This window comes from Aethalodelphis obliquidens, unplaced genomic scaffold (genome assembly GCF_003676395.1).
Source record: "Aethalodelphis obliquidens isolate GAN/ISIS:26980383/991018 unplaced genomic scaffold, ASM367639v1 scaffold63, whole genome shotgun sequence".
Classification (NCBI taxonomy): Eukaryota; Metazoa; Chordata; class Mammalia; order Artiodactyla; family Delphinidae; genus Aethalodelphis; species Aethalodelphis obliquidens.
Genome location: NW_020838007.1, coordinates 7143582 through 7164396, shown reverse-complemented (window position 1 = coordinate 7164396; position 20815 = coordinate 7143582). Strand labels below are relative to the sequence as shown.

At 38.1% G+C, this 20815-nt stretch overlaps 1 protein-coding gene across 2 annotated transcripts in view; it reads left to right on the top strand.

Annotated features, from left to right (window-relative positions):
• ARHGAP28 (Rho GTPase activating protein 28) overlaps window positions 1-20815 on the top strand; it is a 146061-nt gene that overhangs the window by 60693 nt on the left and 64553 nt on the right. For both annotated transcript variants that reach the window (XM_027088586.1, XM_027088585.1), the window contains exon 2: window positions 19868-20070. In XM_027088586.1, coding sequence (XP_026944387.1) covers window positions 19868-20070 — 203 coding nt within the window. The remainder of the gene's footprint in view (window positions 1-19867; window positions 20071-20815) is intronic.

Genomic DNA, 20815 nt, shown 5'->3' with positions numbered 1-20815 from the left:
TGGGTGTAGTCCGACCTTTAAGGTGAGAGGAGACATTTAGGTGTCTGGTTCCCATCCACATAAAGGGTGACCAGACATTTAGAGGTTGGGCCTCCCAAAGCACTTGTGGTATCCAGGCCACTGCTTGGAGCATCCCAAGGAAATTTTTAAACAATAGCCAAGTAACATTTACACCCTTACATTTTCATGTGTAACACTGGAGTCTAAATTCAAACTATAACGTGCGGCACAAGGCAGACTGTCATATCTAAGGCCTGCAGACTTTTCCTGTGTTTGGGGATAGTATGGTAAATGGATGGATAGAAGTGCTTAACAAAATGTATGGAATATGTGAGGGTGAGATTCCAAGTATTAACTCTCAAGCCCAGGTACCAAGAGCAGCATGCCCTAGTGGTAGCCAGCAAGGATCTACTGGCAAGAACTAACTGGAAGGAAGTTCTCAATAAATAGAAACAGTCTGAACACGTGCATGTGCACACACCCATGCACATATCTACGTACACATAGAGATACACACACATACTTTATCCATTACAGCTCTTCATCTCCCTTCCCTCTATACCTGATGGAGAAAAATAGGATTTTGCTAAGCTTGAACCCTGCCTTCCTGCCTCCTTGGCAGCCTTGCTCAGTCCCCTCGGGCCCCTCCCTTACAGATCAATCTCTCCTTTTCTTTCTTTGTTTCTTTTTTTTCTTTAATTGAAGTATAGTTGGTTTACAATGTGTTAGTTTCTGGTGTACAGCAAAGTGATTCAGTTATATATGTATATACATATTCTTTTCCATTATGGTTTATTGCAGGATATTGAATATAGTTCCCTGTGCTATACAGTAGGACCATGTTATTTATCTATTTTATATTTAGTAGTTTGTATCTGCTAATCTCAAACTCCCAATTTATCCCCTCTTCATCCCTTTTCCCCTTCAGTAACCATGTTTGTTTTCCATGTTGGTGAGTCTGTTTTCTAGGTTCATTTGTGTCATATTTTAGATTCCACATATAAGTGATATCATACGATATTTGTCTTTCTTTGTCTTACTTCACTTAGTATGATAGTCTCTAGATCCATCCATGTTGCTGAAAATGACATTATTTCATTCTTTTTTTATGGCTAAATCTCTCCTTTTCTAAAAGCTTCCTGTTCCTGCCTTTAAAGATGCTCAGATCATCTTCATTCTAAATCAATAACAACTTATTTGAATACAACATTTTCTATCCGACATGTTAGTCATTTTCTTCAGAAAAGTTAGGTGGTCACACAGGCTCTAAGAAATTCAGTAGCAACCAATTCACTGCCCTCTTTTTAATCTCTCTCTCTTTTTCCCCTCTGAATTCTATGAAATTCAGCTTTGTTGTCATTTTTCAAAAACACCTAATTATAACATTCTATAGGTCTTATAAATGAGACTGGCGAAGTAACCTATTTAACGAAGTCCCATCAGACCTTTGGGGAATTAAAGGAGCAAAATCCCGGGTTAGTCTAAAACTGCCAATTTGCGCTTCTCCTTTTCATATATATATATATATATATATATATATATATATATACACACACACACACACACACACACACACACACACACACTTCTGTGATTTTATGTTTCATTCAAAATTAATTTAAAAGTTAAATTTAACAAATAACAAATGGAAAATGAGAAACAAACATGAGCCAGGGTGGCTGGTTGGTACAGAGCTCTGGAAACTGATGGTGGCAATAAAATAAGGTTTATCTAGGCAGGCTTCAGAGCTTACCAGAAGGGGGACAAGTTTGTATGTCTATGTCTGATAAATATTTATTGAAAGTAAATAGACTCGGGGGGCCTACTTGGTCCCCGCCTGTTTGTTTCTGTTCAGGCATTATGTGAGGCTGGCTTTCTGTGGTTAGCTATATACACTTTCAAAATCTGTCCTGCTCTGTGGCAGATGGCCTTTATTTTATCTTTGACATCAGTGTGCCCCACCTGAAGCGAGACTTTAGAAATGGAAAAACCTAGATCACTTTGATGCCTTTTGGAGTTTGTCTCTGTGAGACTGGGAGAGAAAAGATGGCTGTCAACTCACAGATCCCTGCTCTCCCGAAGCTCTCATAGCTGAGGCATCTGCCTTTCTTCAGAATGTCATTTGAGGCCAGAAGCATCCTGGCAGTTGTCTCTGGGACAATACCTGCAACTTAAGGACACTGGATTTCCATGAAAGTTTGTGTGGTATTTCTTCCCCTCCCTCTCCCCAGTCTTCTGTTTCCTCTTTGCTTCCATAATAGCATAGCTTTGTTATCTTTTAGGAGCTGGCACTGCCTGGAACCGATTTCTACAACTTGGAGGTCTGTGAGAGAAAGGAAATTAGAGAATAGTGATTAACTTCAGATAATGGTTTTTAAAAACAAGTTGTTTTTTTTTTTTTTCTTAATGCAACCTTGAGTTTAAAGGAAAAGCCTTAAATTTGGAAGGAGGAAGAAAATAGGTACTTATTTTCCTTAATGAAATTCAAAATTTTCTAGAACACATAAAAAAGAAATTATAAAATTATTAAACTTATAAAATAATTTTCTGCAACGTGTTTCTTCAATAAAACAGTCACTTACAAAAGGATTTCCATATATACCTACAATTCATCTATCTTTATGCACTTAACACTTGCATCAATGAAGCAGGCATCATGCCAGGACCTGTGATAGACGGAGAGATGTCAAAATCAATCTGATACAATTTTTAATTTCAAGTTTAAAATCTAATAGTTGAGGTGAGTCCTATCTTCAAGTCAGTGTAATACAAGATTGTAAGTGGCATATGCTGGCAGATAATTTTCCTCTGGTAAGATCAGGGATAATATCAGAGACAGTGGTACTTCAATTCTTAGTCTGTAAAACATCTCATTTTTCTCTCAATGATGTGTACAATTTTCTTCTTTGGTAAAGTGTTCAAATCTTCTTTTTGTGACCTATCTATGAAATCTTCACCTAACCCAAAGTCACAAGGATTTTCTCTTTATGTTTTCTACTAGAAACGTAAAGGTTTCTAAAGGTTTTAAAAGGTTTTAGGTTTTACATTTTAGCTCTATGACCCATTTTAAGTCAATTTTTGTATATAGAATAGAGGTAAAGATGGAAGTTGTTTCTGTTTTTGTTTTGATTATGGTTCTTTATTTTTTCCAGCACAACTTATTGAAAAGATTATTCTTTCCCCGCTGAATCCCTTTGCACCTTTGTTGAAAATCAATTGATAACATGTTTGTGGGTATATTTTTGGACTCTGTTCTGTTTCATTGATCTGTGTATCTATTTGATGGCACTACTATATTGCTTCCTACTGTAGCTTTGTAAGTCTTGAATTTAGGTAACATGAGTATTCTGATTTCCTTTTCCCACAGTTGTTCTGGCTATTCTAGGTTTTCTATATTTCCATATGAACTTTAGAAAGCTTGTCAATTTCTACAAAGAAATCCGACTGGAATTTTGATTGAGATTGCATTTACTCTATAGATCAATTTGGGGAGAATGACATCTTAAAGTATTTAATCTTCAAATCCATTTACAAGTCACGTCTCTCCCTTTATTTAGGGCTTTAATTTCTCTCAGCAGTATTTGTAGTTTTCAGTGTACAGGGCTTGCCCATCGTTTCTCAGATTTATTCTCCTAAGTAGTTCATATTTTTAATGCAATTATAAAAGATATTGTTTTAAAATATTGATTTTTAATTGCTCACTGTTAGTACATAGAAATACAACTGCTTTTTGTGTATTGATATTGATTTTTACCTTGTGACCTTGCTAAACTTACTTGTTAGTTTTAGTAGCTTTTTTTTCTGTATTCTATAGGATTTTCTACATAGACAATTATATCTGTATTTAAATATAGTCTACTTCTTTCTGCACTGGTTGAATCTCCAGTACAATCTTGAATAAAAGTGGTGAGAGCAGTCATCCAGATCTTCTTGATCTCAGAGGGAAAGCATTCAGTCTTTCATCGTTAAATATGCTATTAGCTGTTTTTCCTATCTCTGGATATATGCCTGGGAGTGGGATTGCTGGATCACATGGTAGCTCTATTTTCAGTTTTTAAGGAACCTCCATACTGTTCTCCATAGTGGCTGTACCAATTTACATTCCCACCAACAGTGCAGGAGGGTTCCCTTTTCTCCACACCCTCTTCAGCATTTATTGTTTGTAGATTTTGTGATGATGACCATTCTGACCAGTGTGAGGTGATACCTCATTGTAGTTTTGATTTATATTTCTCTAATAATTAGTGATGTTGAGCATCTTTTCATGTGCTTTTTAGCCATCTGTATGTCTTCTTTGGAGAAATGTCATTTACATCTTCCCCCATTGTTTTGATTAGGTTGTTTGTTTTTTTGATATTGAGCTGCATGAGCTGTTTGTGTATTTTTGAGTCTTACTTCTTCTTGATTGACTTTTCTGATATTAGAAAATGATTCCATTAACTTCTAGTGGTATTTTTTGCTCTGTAATCAAATTTTCCGATGTTAATATAGCCACTCAGCTCTCATTTGATTCTTTTTTCAGCATGGTGTTTTTTCTGTCTGTTTGCTTTTAACCTATTTGTGTCTGCATATAAAGTGTACTCCTTGGCAACACTGGGTTTTGTGTGTGTGTGTGTGTGTGTGTGTGTGTGTGTGTGTGTGTGTGTCTTATTAATCTAATCTGACAATCTGCATTTAATTGGGAGGTTTAAACCATGTACACTTTAATGTGATATGATTGGGTGTAAATCTACTATTCTTATATATTTTTTGTGCTTTTGTTTTTTATCCTTTTTTTCCTTTTTGGGGGGCTTTTGGGTAAATCAAGTATTTTTTACTTAATTCTTCGTGTATTTTGGCAATTGCTTTAACTACATATTTTAATCTTTAACTTATCATAATCTACCTTCAATTAATGTATATTATCATTTGATTATATATTATATTATATATTAATATTATTAACCTGAAATGTTATTTTTGTTTCAAACAATCAATTAACCTTTAAGGAGATTTAAGTAATAAGTTAAAAAGTTTTGTGTTTATCCCTATAGGTACCATTTCTTATGCTCCTTATTCCTTTGCATAGATCCATATTTCCATCTGGTATTATTTTCCTTCTGCTTGAAGGATTTTCATTAACATTTCTTGCAGGAAAGTTCTACTGCTAATGAATCTTTATGTCTGAAATAAAAACTTAGTTTCCCTTGAATTTTTGAAGATATTTTCACTGAGTATGTAATTCTAGATTGATAGTTTTTTCTTCAAGTATTTTAAAGCTACTGCTCTGCTGTCTTTTGGATTGTATTGTTTTTAACATGAAATTTGCTGATATCCTTTTCTTTGTTCCTCTTTACACTGATTTTTTTCAGTGTCTAATCTGTCATTTATTCCACACAGTGAATGTTTTATTTCACATATTATATGATTTATGTATAGAAATTTCATCTTTTATATTTTCTACTTCTTTCTGCATTATGTTCATCTTTTATTTTAGGTCCTTAAGTATTTTGAGTATTTTTATTATAGCTGTTTTAACATTTTTTTCTGCTAATTATATTATTTCTGTCTTCCTACTGACTGATTTTCTTCCGGTTATGAGTCACTTTTTCTTCCTTCTTCATATATCTTAATTTTCCTTAGATACTTGAACTTGTTAATTTTAGGTTGTATATTGGTATATTTTGTTGTGTTTCTTTAAAGAGTGTACAGTTTTATTTTGGCAGACAGTTATTTGTTGATTTTGCAGAGGGGTGGTGAGTGCATTCTAGAGTAGCCTCTAGCTAGGGCAAACTTTACTATTACGACATGAGACTTCTAAGGTTTCTACTGTGTGTCCTGCGGATTCTATCATATCCCTACTCTGCCTGGTGTGAAGTCTGAAACTTTGTCATGGTTGAAAGCAGAAGTTCACTTGATAAATTTTTAGTATACACACCAATGTACATACACACATTCCTGGCTTTGTTTGAACTCTGGAAATTTTTTGGGTTATAGCTCCCTGGTTCTTTCCTCAGGAGTCAATTTTTACCAGTTCTTGCAAAGTTTTAACTTATGCAGCCCTGATAGGTGTTTAACCAGAGTCAAGGCAACCTCTATGCCAATTCCTGGAGCATTTTCACTTTGTAGATCCTGCCATTCTGGATTTGCTGTCAGAGGTCAGATACTGAACTAGTAAAGCCATTCATCTCCAGTGCGGGGAGATCTTCAGAGCCCCACCACATGAAGTGTCAGCCAGTGTGAAACTAGTTATTTGATTCTCTTTTGGTGAAACTTACAGCTCATTTCTTTGTCATGCTGTGAGAAGGACTTTGAGGACCCTAGTCCCGAAAGTTGTTTTTATGGCATTTAGAGAGTGTGAAGTGCTCTGACTGCTGGCTCTTTGATTTGCTCAAGGGATTTATCTGGTGATGAACAGTGTTTTGAGTAAATTGGAGAGGGTGAGGTAGAGTACTAATTTAAAATGACTTCAGTTGGATGATGGTGATGATGATGATTACCAATAGCAACAGTAACAAAAATGTGAATTTAGGGCTATGACACCTGGGAATTGTCTCTATATGCCACAAGGAAAGCTGAGTAAAATGGGAGTCTTAGCTTCTACTACCTTGAATGGTTTTAAAATAGAATGAATTATTGACACTATTTCAATAAATTTTAATATATTCTAATATACCAAGCAATGGATAAATTAAAAATGTGATTTATGTTTAATAGTGCTAATATATTACTTTTATATTGGATATATAGCAGTTGTTTTTTTTTTTTGCGGTACGCGGGCCTCTCACTGCTGTGGCCTCTCCTGTTGCAGAGCACAGGCTCCGGACGCGCAGGCTCAGTGGCCATGGCTCACGGGCCCAGCCGCTCCGCAGCATGTGGGATCTTCCCGGACCGGGGCACGAACCCGCGTCCCCTGCATCAGCAGGCGGACTCTCAACCACTGCGCCACCAGGGAAGTCCAGCAGTTGTTTTTTTAATGTGTGTTTTCTGTCTATATTTTATATACGGCTTAGATAATTGGTGTATTTGGTCTGCTATACTTGCCGATCTTATTAGTTCACTTTCAGATTTTCAGAGAACTTTGCTTTTTAAAAAATCTTTATTTTGTGGGACACTTTTGCATGTAGCGCTCTTGTTCTTTAATGAAAACTGACTGGGGACATAATTTCCAACATATTTTACGATAAAAATATTATCCACTTGATTTTTTTTATCATGTGCTCTTTAAGAAATACATTAAGGGGACAAAGAGGATAATTTCTAATGTGAAAACGTGAATCTTTATTTATTTATTTATTTTGGTGAGTGGGTGAAGAATAAAGCATAAATGAATTAGGAGACTGGTGGTCAGGGGAGAAAGAGCATGGAATAAGGCATCAGGAGGCCAAGTTTGCAGTTCTAGTTCTCAGTAATTAGCTGTGTGATTTTGGGTGAATTGCTTGACCTCTCTGAGCTTCAGTTTTCTTATCTTTAAAACGTGGTGTTTTATTTGGCATTTCTCAGATTCCCTCTTAGCTCTCCAATTCTAGGATCCTCTGTTTCATTGGAAATCCTAGTTATGGCTCTCCAATTCAAAGCTGTTTGTAGGGAAGTTAGGAAACAGCTGTCTTAAAGTTAGACAGTGAAAACAAATGGAATACAATATGGTTATTGCTCAAATGGACCCTGTGGAATTAAAGCCATCATGGAGTGAGTCTCAGTGTGGAAAAGTATATTGTGAAAGAAGAGAAATCAATTTGGATAATTATTCATCCAAATGGCCAGCTCCTGTCAGAATATGATAAATTGGATTTATATTCTACTTTGGATTCTATACCAAATAGTTTAAAGCTGAGCTGATTCCAGTGCCCCGTGAGGAAGAAGGTCAGTCCCACTTCAGGGAAAGCCTTGTCGGGATGGACCGCAGAGCTCTTTAAGGCCACATGAAAGGTTCAGTCCACATGAGAATGACCATGTGGGACTGCCTGAGACTCCCAGAGATCCTATTTGTGCTTCTGTCCTGCTATTATTGAATTTTTGGAGCTGGAGAGAGGCAACAGACAAAGGCAATTGAAAAACAGTACAAGGATGCAGTAGAAGAACATTTTCACATTGCGTGGCTGAGCATTAATGGCTGGGTGATAATGATAATAAATACAGACCAGAGATGTGAAGGAAACAGAGGTTGAGTGGTTGCATTCCAGCAAATCATCACAGCACCAGAGAGGCACACAGGTAGCTGGAAAACAAAGGCAGACCCTCAGTAGACATCAGAATGGGGGTAATTAAATGTTTAATTACTTTGAAAGTCAGACATAGCAATACCAGCCACAGCAGACTCCTCAAAACTACGTAATAAAAATATATACTGGGGCTTCCCTGGTGGCGCAGTGGTTGAGGGTCCGCCGGCTGATGCGGGGGACGCGGGTTCGTGCCCCAGTCCAGGAGGATCCCACATGCTGCGGAGCGGCTGGGCCCATGAGCCATGGCCGTTGAGCCTGTGCTCCGCAACGGGAGAGGCCACAGCAGTGAGAGGCCCACGTACCGCAAAAAAAAAAAAAAAAAAAAATAAAAAAATATAAAAATATATATATATATATATATATATATATATATACTGCTATTTGGTACTGAAAAATAGAGGGAATATGTAGCTTACATTTGATATTAAAAGACATCCTTTAAAAATTACTTATCCAGGTTACGTGGAGAAGAGTAATCTCAGAAGCACAAAACATAGATCACCAAGACTCTTATAGTGACATGTATCGCTGAATGGATAAAGGATAGGATTCTATTAAAGAGTAAGGGAAAGCTGCTTTTTGCTCGTATTCTGTTTTATAGATTCTTTCCTGGGCATCTCCTAATTTAAATAAAAATATGAGCCTCTGAGCAATAATCAGGTGTCACCAAACTAGTCTTCCACTCATAATTTTAACTTATCCTTAAGGATAATGTGACAAGAGTCACTTGTGGGATTGACTGAGCTTCACCAAAATCAATATATACTTCAAGCTCATAAACTGCATACTAGTTTTAAAACAGAACATAAAACATTCACACTCGGTGATTTCCTTTGCCTACATAGCAGGCATTTCATCCTGTCTCTTGTTTAGATGATTATTATTTGAGCAGATAGGACCATTTCCCATCTGTGATTGTTATTCTTTGCTCAAAGCAGCCAGTAGCTTTTCATAGAAGTATCTTTCCTTTCTTTCTAACCGCCTGGGTATTTTTGCAAATTTGATTCTTTTTTGCATTTTCCTAAGTTTGCCTTTACTTTGAAATTCCAAAGTACTTTTCTTTGAAAAAAAAAAAAAAAGACTTTATCTTTTTAAAGAAGTTTTGGGTTCACAGCAAAATTGAGGGGAAGGACCAGAGATTTCCCATATGCCCCCAGCCCCACACATGCACAGCCTCTTCCATTAACAACACCCCTCTACCAGAGTGGTACATTTGTTACAATTGATAAACCTATATTGACACATCATAATCACCCAAAGTCCATAGTTTACATTCTGGGGGTTTGGACAAACGTGTGGTATCATACAGAAAAGTTTCACTGCCCTAAAAATCCTCTATGTTCCACGTGTTCATCCTTCCTTTCCCCCTCCCACTTACCCTGCTGCCCCCAAGCCCTGGTAACCACTGATCTTTTTACTGTCTTCATAGTTTTGCCTTTTCCAGAATGTCATGTAGCTGGAATCATACAGTATGTATGTAGTCTTCACAGATTATCTTCTTTCACTTAGTAATATGCATTTAAGATTCTCTCATGTCTTTACATGGCTTGACAGCTCATTTCTTTTTAGCATTGAATAATATTCCATTATCTGGATATACCACTGTTTATCCATTTGCTTACTAAAGGACATCTTGGTGGCTTCCACATTTTGTCAGTTATGAACATAGAACTCCTATGAATATCCATGTGCAGCTTTTTGTGTAAACATAGGTTTTCAACTCCTTTGGGTAAATACTGAGGAGAGAGCGATTGCTGGATTTACAGTAAGAGTGTGCTTAGTTTTAAGAAACCACCAAGCTGTCTTCCAAAGTGGCTGCACCATTTTGCATTCCCACCCGCAGTGAATGAGAATTCTTCCTGCTCCACATCCTCGCCAGGGTTTTGTATTGTCAGTTTCAAAGCATTTGTAATTATCAAAATTAAAAAAAAGAAAGGTGGGGCTTCCCTGGTGGCGCAGTGGTTGAGAGTCTGCCTGCTGATGCAGGGGACACGCATTCGTGCCCCGGTCTGGGAAGATCCCACATGCCGCGGAGCGGCTGGGCCCGTGAGCCATGGCCGCTGAGCCTGCGCGTCCAGAGCCTGTGCTCCACAACGGGAGAGGCCACAGCACTGAGAGGCCTGCGTACCACAAAAAAAAATAAAATAAAATAAAAAAAAAAAGAAAGGTGATCTTTTTCTCATACAATTAAAAAATTGAGATATAATTTATATAACATAAAATTCACCCTTCTAAAGTGTACAGTTCAGTGGTTTTTAGTATATTCACAAGTTGTGATACCATCACCACTAATTCCAGAACATGTTCATCATTCCAAAAAGAAACCCCACACGCATTAGCAATCACTCTCTACTCTTCCCTCCCCTCAGCCAAAGTAGGGGAAATTTAAGAACCATTCTCTTTTGGTTTTGTCATGTGTATGTTTGCATGTATCCATATAAGTGATGTATTATACTTAAGTGGTAACTGTTACAAGCATTGATTTTAGTTAGTGGCTTTTCTTGGTAGAGCAGTAGACAGAACATAACAGGTTACTTTCCTTCAAAGTCAAGCATGTGGAGTTGCTTTGCAGGAGAAGTAGAAGTACAGAAAAACCTGCTGTCCTCCTCCCACCTCCAGGAAGAGGTTCTGTCATTCTCTCTTACAGAAGAGCTTGTGGCCCCATTTGAGCCCCCTCCTTTGTAAATACTGGAGTTCAGTGTATAATAGTTGGAAGTTATTATTTCCTCATTCTCACTTTTCCCATTTCTAGCCCAGTGCCTGTACTCAGAGGTGATACACGGCTGCATAAGGATTTAATTGCTGCTGTGAACCTCAATTGGTTAAAAAGAATTCTAGCTTTCAAAACCATTTCAGATATTCCCTGCTGAGTGACTGAGGTTTGTTTGCTGTTTTAAGCCTCCCCTTAATCTACAAACACATTTTTCTGTATCTTTTTCTGCCAACAGAGAGGTTCAGGCAGACCTGTTTACCTTTTGAAGGAAAAGCTTCATCAGCTTTCTCCTCATTCCCCTAGGAGGGCTGAGGAAGGCCAGGAACAGAAGAGAAAACTGGGCTGGCAGGATGCGAAGGAGAGGATGCCAGAATGATAGTGAAAGACCGAGTCAGGGAGCCTGAGAAAGAGCGGGAACCTCCTCTGTGTTCTTGCGTCTATTAATCTGAAACCATAGCTTCTTTTTTTTATCACCATTGCCTTTCAAGTGCTTTTTCCAAGACATCCAAGTTGAGCTTGTTTATAAGCATGTTAGAATCCAAAGATATTGAGAAGCCAGAGCCTGAAAACAAGGGATTTGTCCTCTTTCTTTCTCATGCTGAATGGCCTCCCTAGGAAGCGAAGAGGGCAGACAGCAGCATTACTGGGACTGTACCCAGCGTCTGTCCCAGAGAGCCAGAGGTTTCTCTTGCAAGAACCCTGCTGCACAGGCCCACTGCGGTCAGGGTCCAAGATGATTTCTCTAGATGGTCATGCTGTGCCTCATTCAGTGATAATGACAGTGGGGAATGCAGTCTTATTCTTTCAGAAAGAGAAGGGGAAATCTTTGATTTTGATATATTCTTCCTAAAATGTTTGGAATATGTTTGATTTGAGAGCAGTGTGAATATATTCCCTGCATATTCAGGCAGGGAGATCTTTAGCAGGAATGAAGTTTAACTCCATAGTGTACTGATCAAGACCATACCAAGACTGGGGTTAGGCGAATAATTTGGTCACCTTTAAAATGGAAAATCATTACATTAGATCCCACCTTCCTTTAGGAGGCAGGTTACTGACTGTCTAATCTTACTTGAATAGTCTCCTTAGTGGGGTGGAGATGGTGTCTCATCTTACCCCACCCCAAATGACTTATTAAAGTATTTCTTCTAGGTATATCACTTAGGAATCGTTTGGACTGCAAGTAGCAATAACAACAGCAACAGAGATTACTGTAGTTTTTAAAAATAGGAGTTTATTTTTCTCACGTTTCTGGAAGTCCAGAGAATAGGCAGCATCTGATGTTATTTCTGAGACTCCATAATATCAAGGCTGATCACTACAATTTTCATGGCTTTTTTCTCATAGTTGCAAGATGACTGCTGAGGCACCAGTCATCTTGTCTACATTCCAATAAGGGAGAGGTAGGAAGAGAAAGGGGTAGCACCTATATGAGGAAAATAAAAGATTACACTGAAACTATGGAGAGGGGTTTTTCTTATGTGACTTGGCCAGAATTGTGTCAGATGGTCACTTCTGGCCTAAGGGAGTTGGAGAAACAAGGCTTGGGAATGGGGTTGGATCAGAGATGAGTTCTGATAAATGCAGTTTTATTTATCTCATTATATTCCTAGTAAATTTTAGTGCTGCTGTGATATTTTACCACCTGTTTTAGTCTGACCCTAAACCTAGCCATAGGCATGCCAACAAATTAGTTAAATTATAGTAATAACAGATGGGATTACTATGTGCCATGCATTTTACATATATTTACTCAGTTAATCCTCATAATAACCCAGGGCATGTATGTGATTAATGTTCCCATTTTACAGATTAGGAAATGGAGGCCCAAGGGTTCAATTCCTTTCTCAAGGTTGTAGATCTAGGAAGTGGCAGAGCCCACATTCAAATCTGGACCAGCTGTCTTCAGAGTTTTTCTCTAAATCACGATACTATATTCCTGGTATAAAAATATGTAGAGCTATACACAGATACGCAAATACCTGAGGAGACATTTGAAATTAAGAAGAATTACTGTAGGGAAAGCATTTGGAAAGAATTGAAAACGTGTGAATTCATATCCTGGCTTCACTGTCCCTAGTCATTCTTTCAGCAAATATTTCTGAGTTCCTGCTATTGGCCAGATACTGTGTAAATAAGACAGACACGGTTCCTCTATATTCTAGTGGGGAAAATAGTTCCCCAAAATGAAGTAGGTGAATAGATAAAGTTATGTTGTTGATGAGTGAGAAGAAGGAAATGCAGAAAGCTGAGATGGTGGGTAATTGGAGGAATGCTATGTTAGGGTGGCAGGGAAAAGATCCCCTGAGGAGGCGACATTTACATTAGGAGCTGAATGATGAGAAGCATCTTGCCATGGAAATAGACAGAATGTTCCAGGCAGAAAAAAACGGTAAGAGAAAGGGAAGGAAGAGCTTGACTTTTTAGATAAACTGAGAAAAGATTAGCAGGCCTGGTGCTAGTGCTAGGGGAGAGTGATATAAGGTGAGACTGGATAAGACGTTTGAGGACAGAACATGCTGGGCTATGAGGTCATAGAAAAGAATATGCATTTTATTGTAATTGTGGTGGGAAGTTAATGTGTCTTCACTTTACTCTCTGTAACTGTTTCCCTTACTGTATACTGAGATGTATAATACTTGCTTTGACTACTTCAGGAGGTTAAGGTAAGAATCAAATGATGGAATGTGTATGATAGTAAATTGTTTCATGTGAAATTCTTTATAAAATAAGAAATAATAAAGGCCACAGAATATTTCATAGCAAGAAGTATGTTTTTTTGAAATATTCTGTGGAATATACTCAGAACAATTGAACTTGTGGTTAGACAGAGCAAGCAGTTCATTAGTAGATGCAGCATTTTAAAAATATCTGATGTGTATACAGTGTTCTGTGGGAGTTCCATTTCCAGTTAGAACACAGACTAGGTTGCAGCCGATTATCTTTCTCACTGTTGCAACTAGAGAAGAGACGATGCATGTAAAATCATATGTTTTAAAGCTGTTTATAATGGAGAGCTGTGGACACAAAGAAGTCTAAAGGAACTCAGTTCCAGGGAGGGAAGAGCTCTTTCTAGGTGGCCAGAGCCCAGCAGTCACTTCAGTGTGTGTCTCTCCCTGAGTCTGTGTACTGCTGGGCAGAAGATCACACCTCCCTTGGCAGAAGGACTGTATGGGGAGAGGAGACACGCATGGGGCTGCCTGCACTGGCACAAAAGGTTGGAATCTGTCGAAGCCCCAAATGCAGAGCTAGTTCTCCAAGTCTGACAACTCTACCCCTTGGGATTTTGCTGAGAGCCCAACAACACAGGAGGCTCGCGGCTAGGCTCTAAAGTAGAGAGCAATTTCTGTAGTCCTGTGGTGTTTATCCGAAAGCCCTGTTGAGAGAGGGACCTATAATACACACAGGACAGATCAACCCCCTCAAAACATTTGGAATCAGAGGTAACCTAAAACTGATCAAAGTTGCAACTCAGCCCAGACCCACCTCAGCTCCTTAAATGGGTTGAAGTGATCTGTACCTCATTTCAACTACCAGACAGAAAGCTTACCCTTCTTGGGGAAATTACTATTTACTCCAGTTTTCTAGAGTTCTTTTAAAAACAAAGTCAACAAAAAATTGTGAGATTTGTAAAAGAAAAGGAAAATATGATCCATAGACAATTGGCTGTTTTTTTTAATCAATATTAGCAGATGCACTGACAGCACAGATGTTGGCACTGAGACAAGAACTTTTAAATAACAATAATAAGTATGTTAAAAAGACAGAGAAAAGGGATAAAAGATGAGTAATGTCAACAGAAAGATAGAATCTTTAAAAAGAACTAATAGGACATTCTTGATTTGAAAAAACATGGTATCAGAATTGAAGCATTCATTGGATGGTCTTAACTAGCACTGGGCACATAGAAGAAAAGAAAAGTGAACCTGAAGACAGGGTAGTAGAAATTCCCTAAACTGAAGTACAAGGGGTGAGGGTTGGAGGGGAAACAAACATATCGTGAAGGACATTTGGGACAATATTGGTTGTGTTATTGGAGTTCCAGAAGAAGAGGAGAGAGAGAGTTGGACAGAAGAAATACTTGAAGAGAAAATGGATGACTACCCTAAAGGTGATGAAATACATCTACCTACAGATTCAAGAAGCTCAGTAAACCTTAAGTAGAATAAATACAAATAAAACAATCTAGGCATTTTATAATTAAGCTTCTAAAATCAAAAGATAAGGGGAAAAAGTCTATTAAAAGCAGTTAGAGAGGAAGAACATTATATTTAGAAGCATGTCAGTAAGAGTTATAATTGCGTTTTCATCAGAATCAAGAATACAAAAGACAATGGAATGCTGTCTTTAAAAGGATTATAAAAACAACAATAAATCTGCCAGCCTAGAGTCCTATGCCCAGGAAATATATTCATCAAAGATGAAGGTGAATTAAAGACATATTCAGAAAGAAATATGAGGGGATTTGTTGCCAGCACATCCATAGTACAAGAAATGCTAAAGAAAAAGAGAGGAAATACCAAAGGAGGTTCTCAAAACCGATTAGAATGATCTGTTATGGATACATGGACATGCAGGAAGGATGAAGAGCACCAGAAAGGATAAACATAAAAGACTACTTATTTAATTTTTAAAAAGATTATTGACTTTTTAAAAGAAACAAAAATAATAACCATTGTGGGGTGTAAACATGTGAAGAAGCAACATGTATGACAATAGTAATATAATAAGGGGTGGAGGGAACATTAAACTCTTATACGTTATTTGCATTGTTCTGAAGTTGTAGCATCTCCAGTAATCATTAAAATATAAGGTATTTCTAAAAACATTATGGAGGGGAAAATGGAATAGTAAAATCTTTTTAAAAATTTTTTTTATTAATGCCACTTTGAATTTATGGTAATTATCATCCACTTAAATCTAATTTTAAACCTAATGGTGTTTTGGAACTTCCCTGGAGGTCCAGTGGTTAAGACTCCGTGCCTCCACTGCAGGGGACCCGGGTTCAATCCCTGGTCTCGGGAACTAAGATCCTGCATGCCGCATGGCGTGGCTAAAAAAACCCCACAAACCTAATGGTGTTTTCCCAACAAAAGTTGCTATATAATGCTGTGTAACAGTTGCATTCTGTTTTTCATGTAGTGTTTTCCTGGTATTGTTTTGGAATAAAAAATAACAAACAGCTGATGAAGCTGAAGCTCTGTTTATCCTAATATGGTGAGGTTTGAAGCTGTGAGGCTCATCAAAGTGGTGGATGAGCCCAAGCATCACAATTATGTAATACTTTAAGACTGGAAGGTCATGGTCCCTACTCTACCCTGGGGTGAAGGGGGAAATATTTGGATCCCTAACTAAAGAAGTGAGAACTCTTCCAAATGCGCTTATCCCAAAAATGCTGTTTGACTTACTTGCCAAAAAAAATAGTTGACCATTGCAATTAAAGGATTCTTTGGGTGGATTGTCTCAGATGAAACCAGTGTGTTACGCAGATGTTCATGACCTGTATTTCACCTCCAATCCTCCCGTTCCCAGCAGAAGTTTATGAAGATCTCTTCTCTGAGATTCTACCAGTATTCCCTTTGCATGAGTAAGAAACCGTGCTGTAACTAAAAGGATCATTATTAGCCCTAAATATATATGCCTCTCATCTTCTAAGATTCACTTAATATTTCCCAAATTTCTCACTTTTTCAAACATTTTCAGTGCTTAGGTATATCTGCATGTTTTCTTAATTTCTAAGAGAAATGGTGCTTTTCCATGCAGCCATTGAGGTGTTATCTCTGTATTGGCATGGAAGAGATACCTATGACATGTTTTTGTTTTTGTTTTTGTTTTTTGCGGTATGCGGGCCTCTCACTGTTGTGGCCTCTCCCGTTGCAGAGCAGAGCACAGGCTCCGGACGCACAAGCTCAGCGGCCATGGCTCACGGGCCCAGCCACTCCGCAGCATGTGGGATCTTCCCGGACTGGGGCACGAACCCGTGTCCCCTGCATCGTTAGGCGGACTCTCAACCACTGTGCTACCAGGGAAGCCCTATGACATGTTTTTGAGTGGGGAAAGCAAAGCAGCTTATCGAACAATATGATATGATACAGATAGGAAGAAACCTTCAGCTTCCGCTTTATAAATTGTGAATTACTTAAACTTTTATGCTTATAATATACCGCCTTATAATTTTTAAAAACTTAGTCCATGTCTTCTGTTAAGACTGTTAATTTTTTATAAGTTACATTCATTTTCAAAGAATAAACCTAAAAAAAAAACCCCAAACTGGAACTAGAGAAAGTTTTGGGCATCTATATACTTTTTCCTGAATATGGTACACGGAGGGCAGTAGGCTGTGTGAGCAGTGGTAATTGATTACAGTTTCACAGAAGTAGATGTTTATATACTATAATTCTATGAATTCATTAGTGGTTTTCAAAAGAGAAAAGGCTGAAGAGCCTAAAAATAGTAAAGGGAGCAGTAACTGCCTTCATGACCTGTGTTGATTTCCTATGTATTTCAACCACTAGAATGTGTCTGTCTTGTCAAACTGTAAAGAATTCAGTGAAGAACTCTCATCACCCAATTATCAAAGCGTCATAAAATTATTTTTATCAGCAAAGAATAAAAAAAATAAAAGTGGATATCTAATATTTTCCTGAAATGCTCTGAGTTTTAAAAATAAGTTGGCTAACTCACTGCAAAACTAGAACTACTTACAGTCTGGTACAGTCTCAGGATCAGTGATCAAATTCTAGAAATTTATACTAAAGATGATTGAGAAATCTAGGATTCCTAGAAGTATAGACCATATTAGCACATGGAACTTTTTTCTTATTCCCCTTTCTTTTTGTACTGTTATACATATCAGTGTGCTTTACATATGCTCTAGGACACGGCTAAGTTTGGTAGTAATCCACTGCTGCTCTGAATGTCAAAATTGAATTGTCCTAAGCGAGTCAGAATGCCACGGTTGGACATTACTATGTCCTTGCTCTTTCTATCTGGGTTTCTTGTTTTGGATAAAACAGCTCTGACCACACATTGGTTAAGTAGTCTCAACTTTTTGGTTCAATTCCACCTGGACCCAAGGAGAAGAAAGCAAGTGTGGAGGAGTTCTTTGACAGGAGTTGCATATACACTCCAACTGGAAAATTAAAAAGAAAAAAAAATCATGTAAGAATAAGAACAGAAGATCATACTGCATAGACTAATTCAGTCATTCTTCCTGGTTGAGGACTGAAGTGTTATATGTAATCAAACATTCTGTTCCTAAGAAGTGTAATATTTGTCAATCATATATCATAGAGTCAAACATTTAAAAATTTTTCCAGCTTTATTGAGATAGAATTGACATATAACATGGGGTAAATTTCAGGAGTATGACCTGAAGATTTGATATATGTATATATTGCTAAATGATTACCACAATAAGGTTAGTTAATGCATCCACCACCTCACATAAAATATTTTATTTTTATGTAAATCTCCAAACTCTCTCAGAATTCCAGCATTTTGGCATCTGTCTCCCCTACTGTGTCTCTTGTTTTTTAGACTAACATCTGTTGGATGTTTTATGTCCTAAATGCTTTACGTGTGCTAACTCACTTAGTCCTCGCAGCAATCCCACGAGGAAAGCACCCCATGGAGCTGCTCTGTGTCTTGTTCAGCTGTTGTCTGCTAGGCTAGCAGTGGTCCTGCTGGGTGGCGATACCTGGAGCTTCGCTGCCCCCCTAAGCATTTGGGCCTTTCCCTTGGTGGTGATCTGGTTCTCCCTGAACTGAGTCAGTGCCCCACTTCCCCATCCTAATACAGAGTTTTTCCGTTTAATGTCATGGATTATTTCCTCTCATTAGCTCATTTTCTCAACAGCCAACTTTTAAAAAATGTATCTTTAAATTTAAAAATATTTGTTTTTAAATTCTGGTGCAATGTGCGACATAAAATTGACCATATTAACCCCTTTAAGCCTACAGCTCAGTGGCATGAAGCACATTCACACTGTTGTGCAACCGACTCCACCTTCCAGCTCCAGAACTCGTTCATCTTGTAAAACTGAAACTCTCTACCTGTTAAACAATAACTCGCCATGCCTCCTTCCCCGCAGACCCTTACAACCACCATTCTACTTTCTGTCTCTAGGCGTTTGACTCCTTTAGGTCCCTCACATAAGTGGAATCATACACCATTTGTTTTTCTGTGACTGGCTTATTTCACTTAGCCTGATGTCCTCAAGGCTTATCCATGTTGTAGCATGTGTCAGAATTTCCTTTCTTTTTAAGGCTCAATAATATTTCTTTGTATGAATAGACCACATTTTGCTTATCCATTGGTCTGTCAGTGGATGTTTAAGTCGCTTCTGCCTTGTGGCTATCGTGAATCACTGTTATGAACATGGATGTACATGTACCTCTTCAAGACTCTGCTTTCAGTTCTTTTGTACGTAGAGTCAGTGGAATTGCTGGATATCACAGTAGTTCTGTTAGAGTTTTTGAGGGATTGCCATGCTGTTTTCCACAGAGGCTGTACCATTTTACATTTCCACCAACAATGAACAAGGGTTCCAGTTTCTCTGCATCCTCGCCAATGCTTATTTTGTTTGCTTAATAGTACCCACCCCACTGGATGTGAGCAGCCAGCTTTTTTCACTCTTCTCTGACATCACCTTAGATACTTTACAGGGGCTAACTTTTACTATATATGTTTTGACTAACATGAACAGCTTCCCACTTTATGAGTGTGTGAAAGGTATAAAAAGTATTTTTGTGGTAATTTCTGCATGGCCACAAAGTCATTATGAATTATAGAGAATGAAAAGGACGGGGCCACCGCAGACTGGAGGTTATTCCCTCAAACCCCTCTCTTTCACACCAACTCCATCTCTCCATTGATATCACACCTAAATTTAATTTTGTGATTTGTAACATGAGACACTGATTTTCGTTAACAGATACTATTCTTTTCTCAGAAAATCCATTTCTCGCTGCCGAAGAATTAGCAGGATGCTCTCCAATGAATCCTTACAATCCCCGGCATTCAGCCGCTCCAACTCTCAAGCCTCCATAGACAGCGCCTCCATGGAGGATTTCTGGCGGGAAATAGAAAGTATCAAAGAGAACAGCCTGGGAGTTCAGGAAGAGCAGACGCCAGCTGAGGCCAAGCCCCTGGATGGTGAGGTGCTAGATTGGTCTTCCCCTGTGCTGTCTTTCTTTGTATGCTCTCTTATTCTGTTGGCAGGTAGAAATCATTCCACTAGTAGTTTAACAAGTGAACCAGTAGAATTTGGCAAATCAGCTGCCTGCTCCCACCAATTTATATCTGCTGGTCTGGCTCAGGGTGGCTTCTGTGTAAGGTGACATGACCTGAAGGAGGGCTGTCAACACAATGCAAATTGATCCTTTACGTATCACCACTTAGGGATGCTGTACCCGTCTGTTGACTTGATTCATAATCATCTAGCAGATTGAGTATTCTCATTTTGATGGCTTTTATACTTGTATACTTGACCATTAATTACCAAAAGAGAGAGACAGACAGAAAAAAGATTTACCAACATAACTCTGGATTAAAAATACTTAGCTATGAAGCATGTACTAGCATTAATGTATTTAGAGAACGGATAATCTAGTGCTTCACCAAATAAGAGCCGTGTCAGATATGTCAATTATACTAGTTTCCAGTGAAATTAGACAAGAAGGTTGAGGACCCAAAAAGTATAATTGTCCGTGATTGTCAAAAAGTACAAAATTACTCACCTGAGATTAAAAGCATAGGTTATGTTCTCCAGGTACTACCTATGGACAAGTAAATGCATAAGAAAGACTGAAGGTAGTTTAGCAAGTATCTAAGAATGTTTTCATTAGCCAGTGATTAACCTCAAGACAACTATCAAGATAAACTGAAACTTTAAAAAACT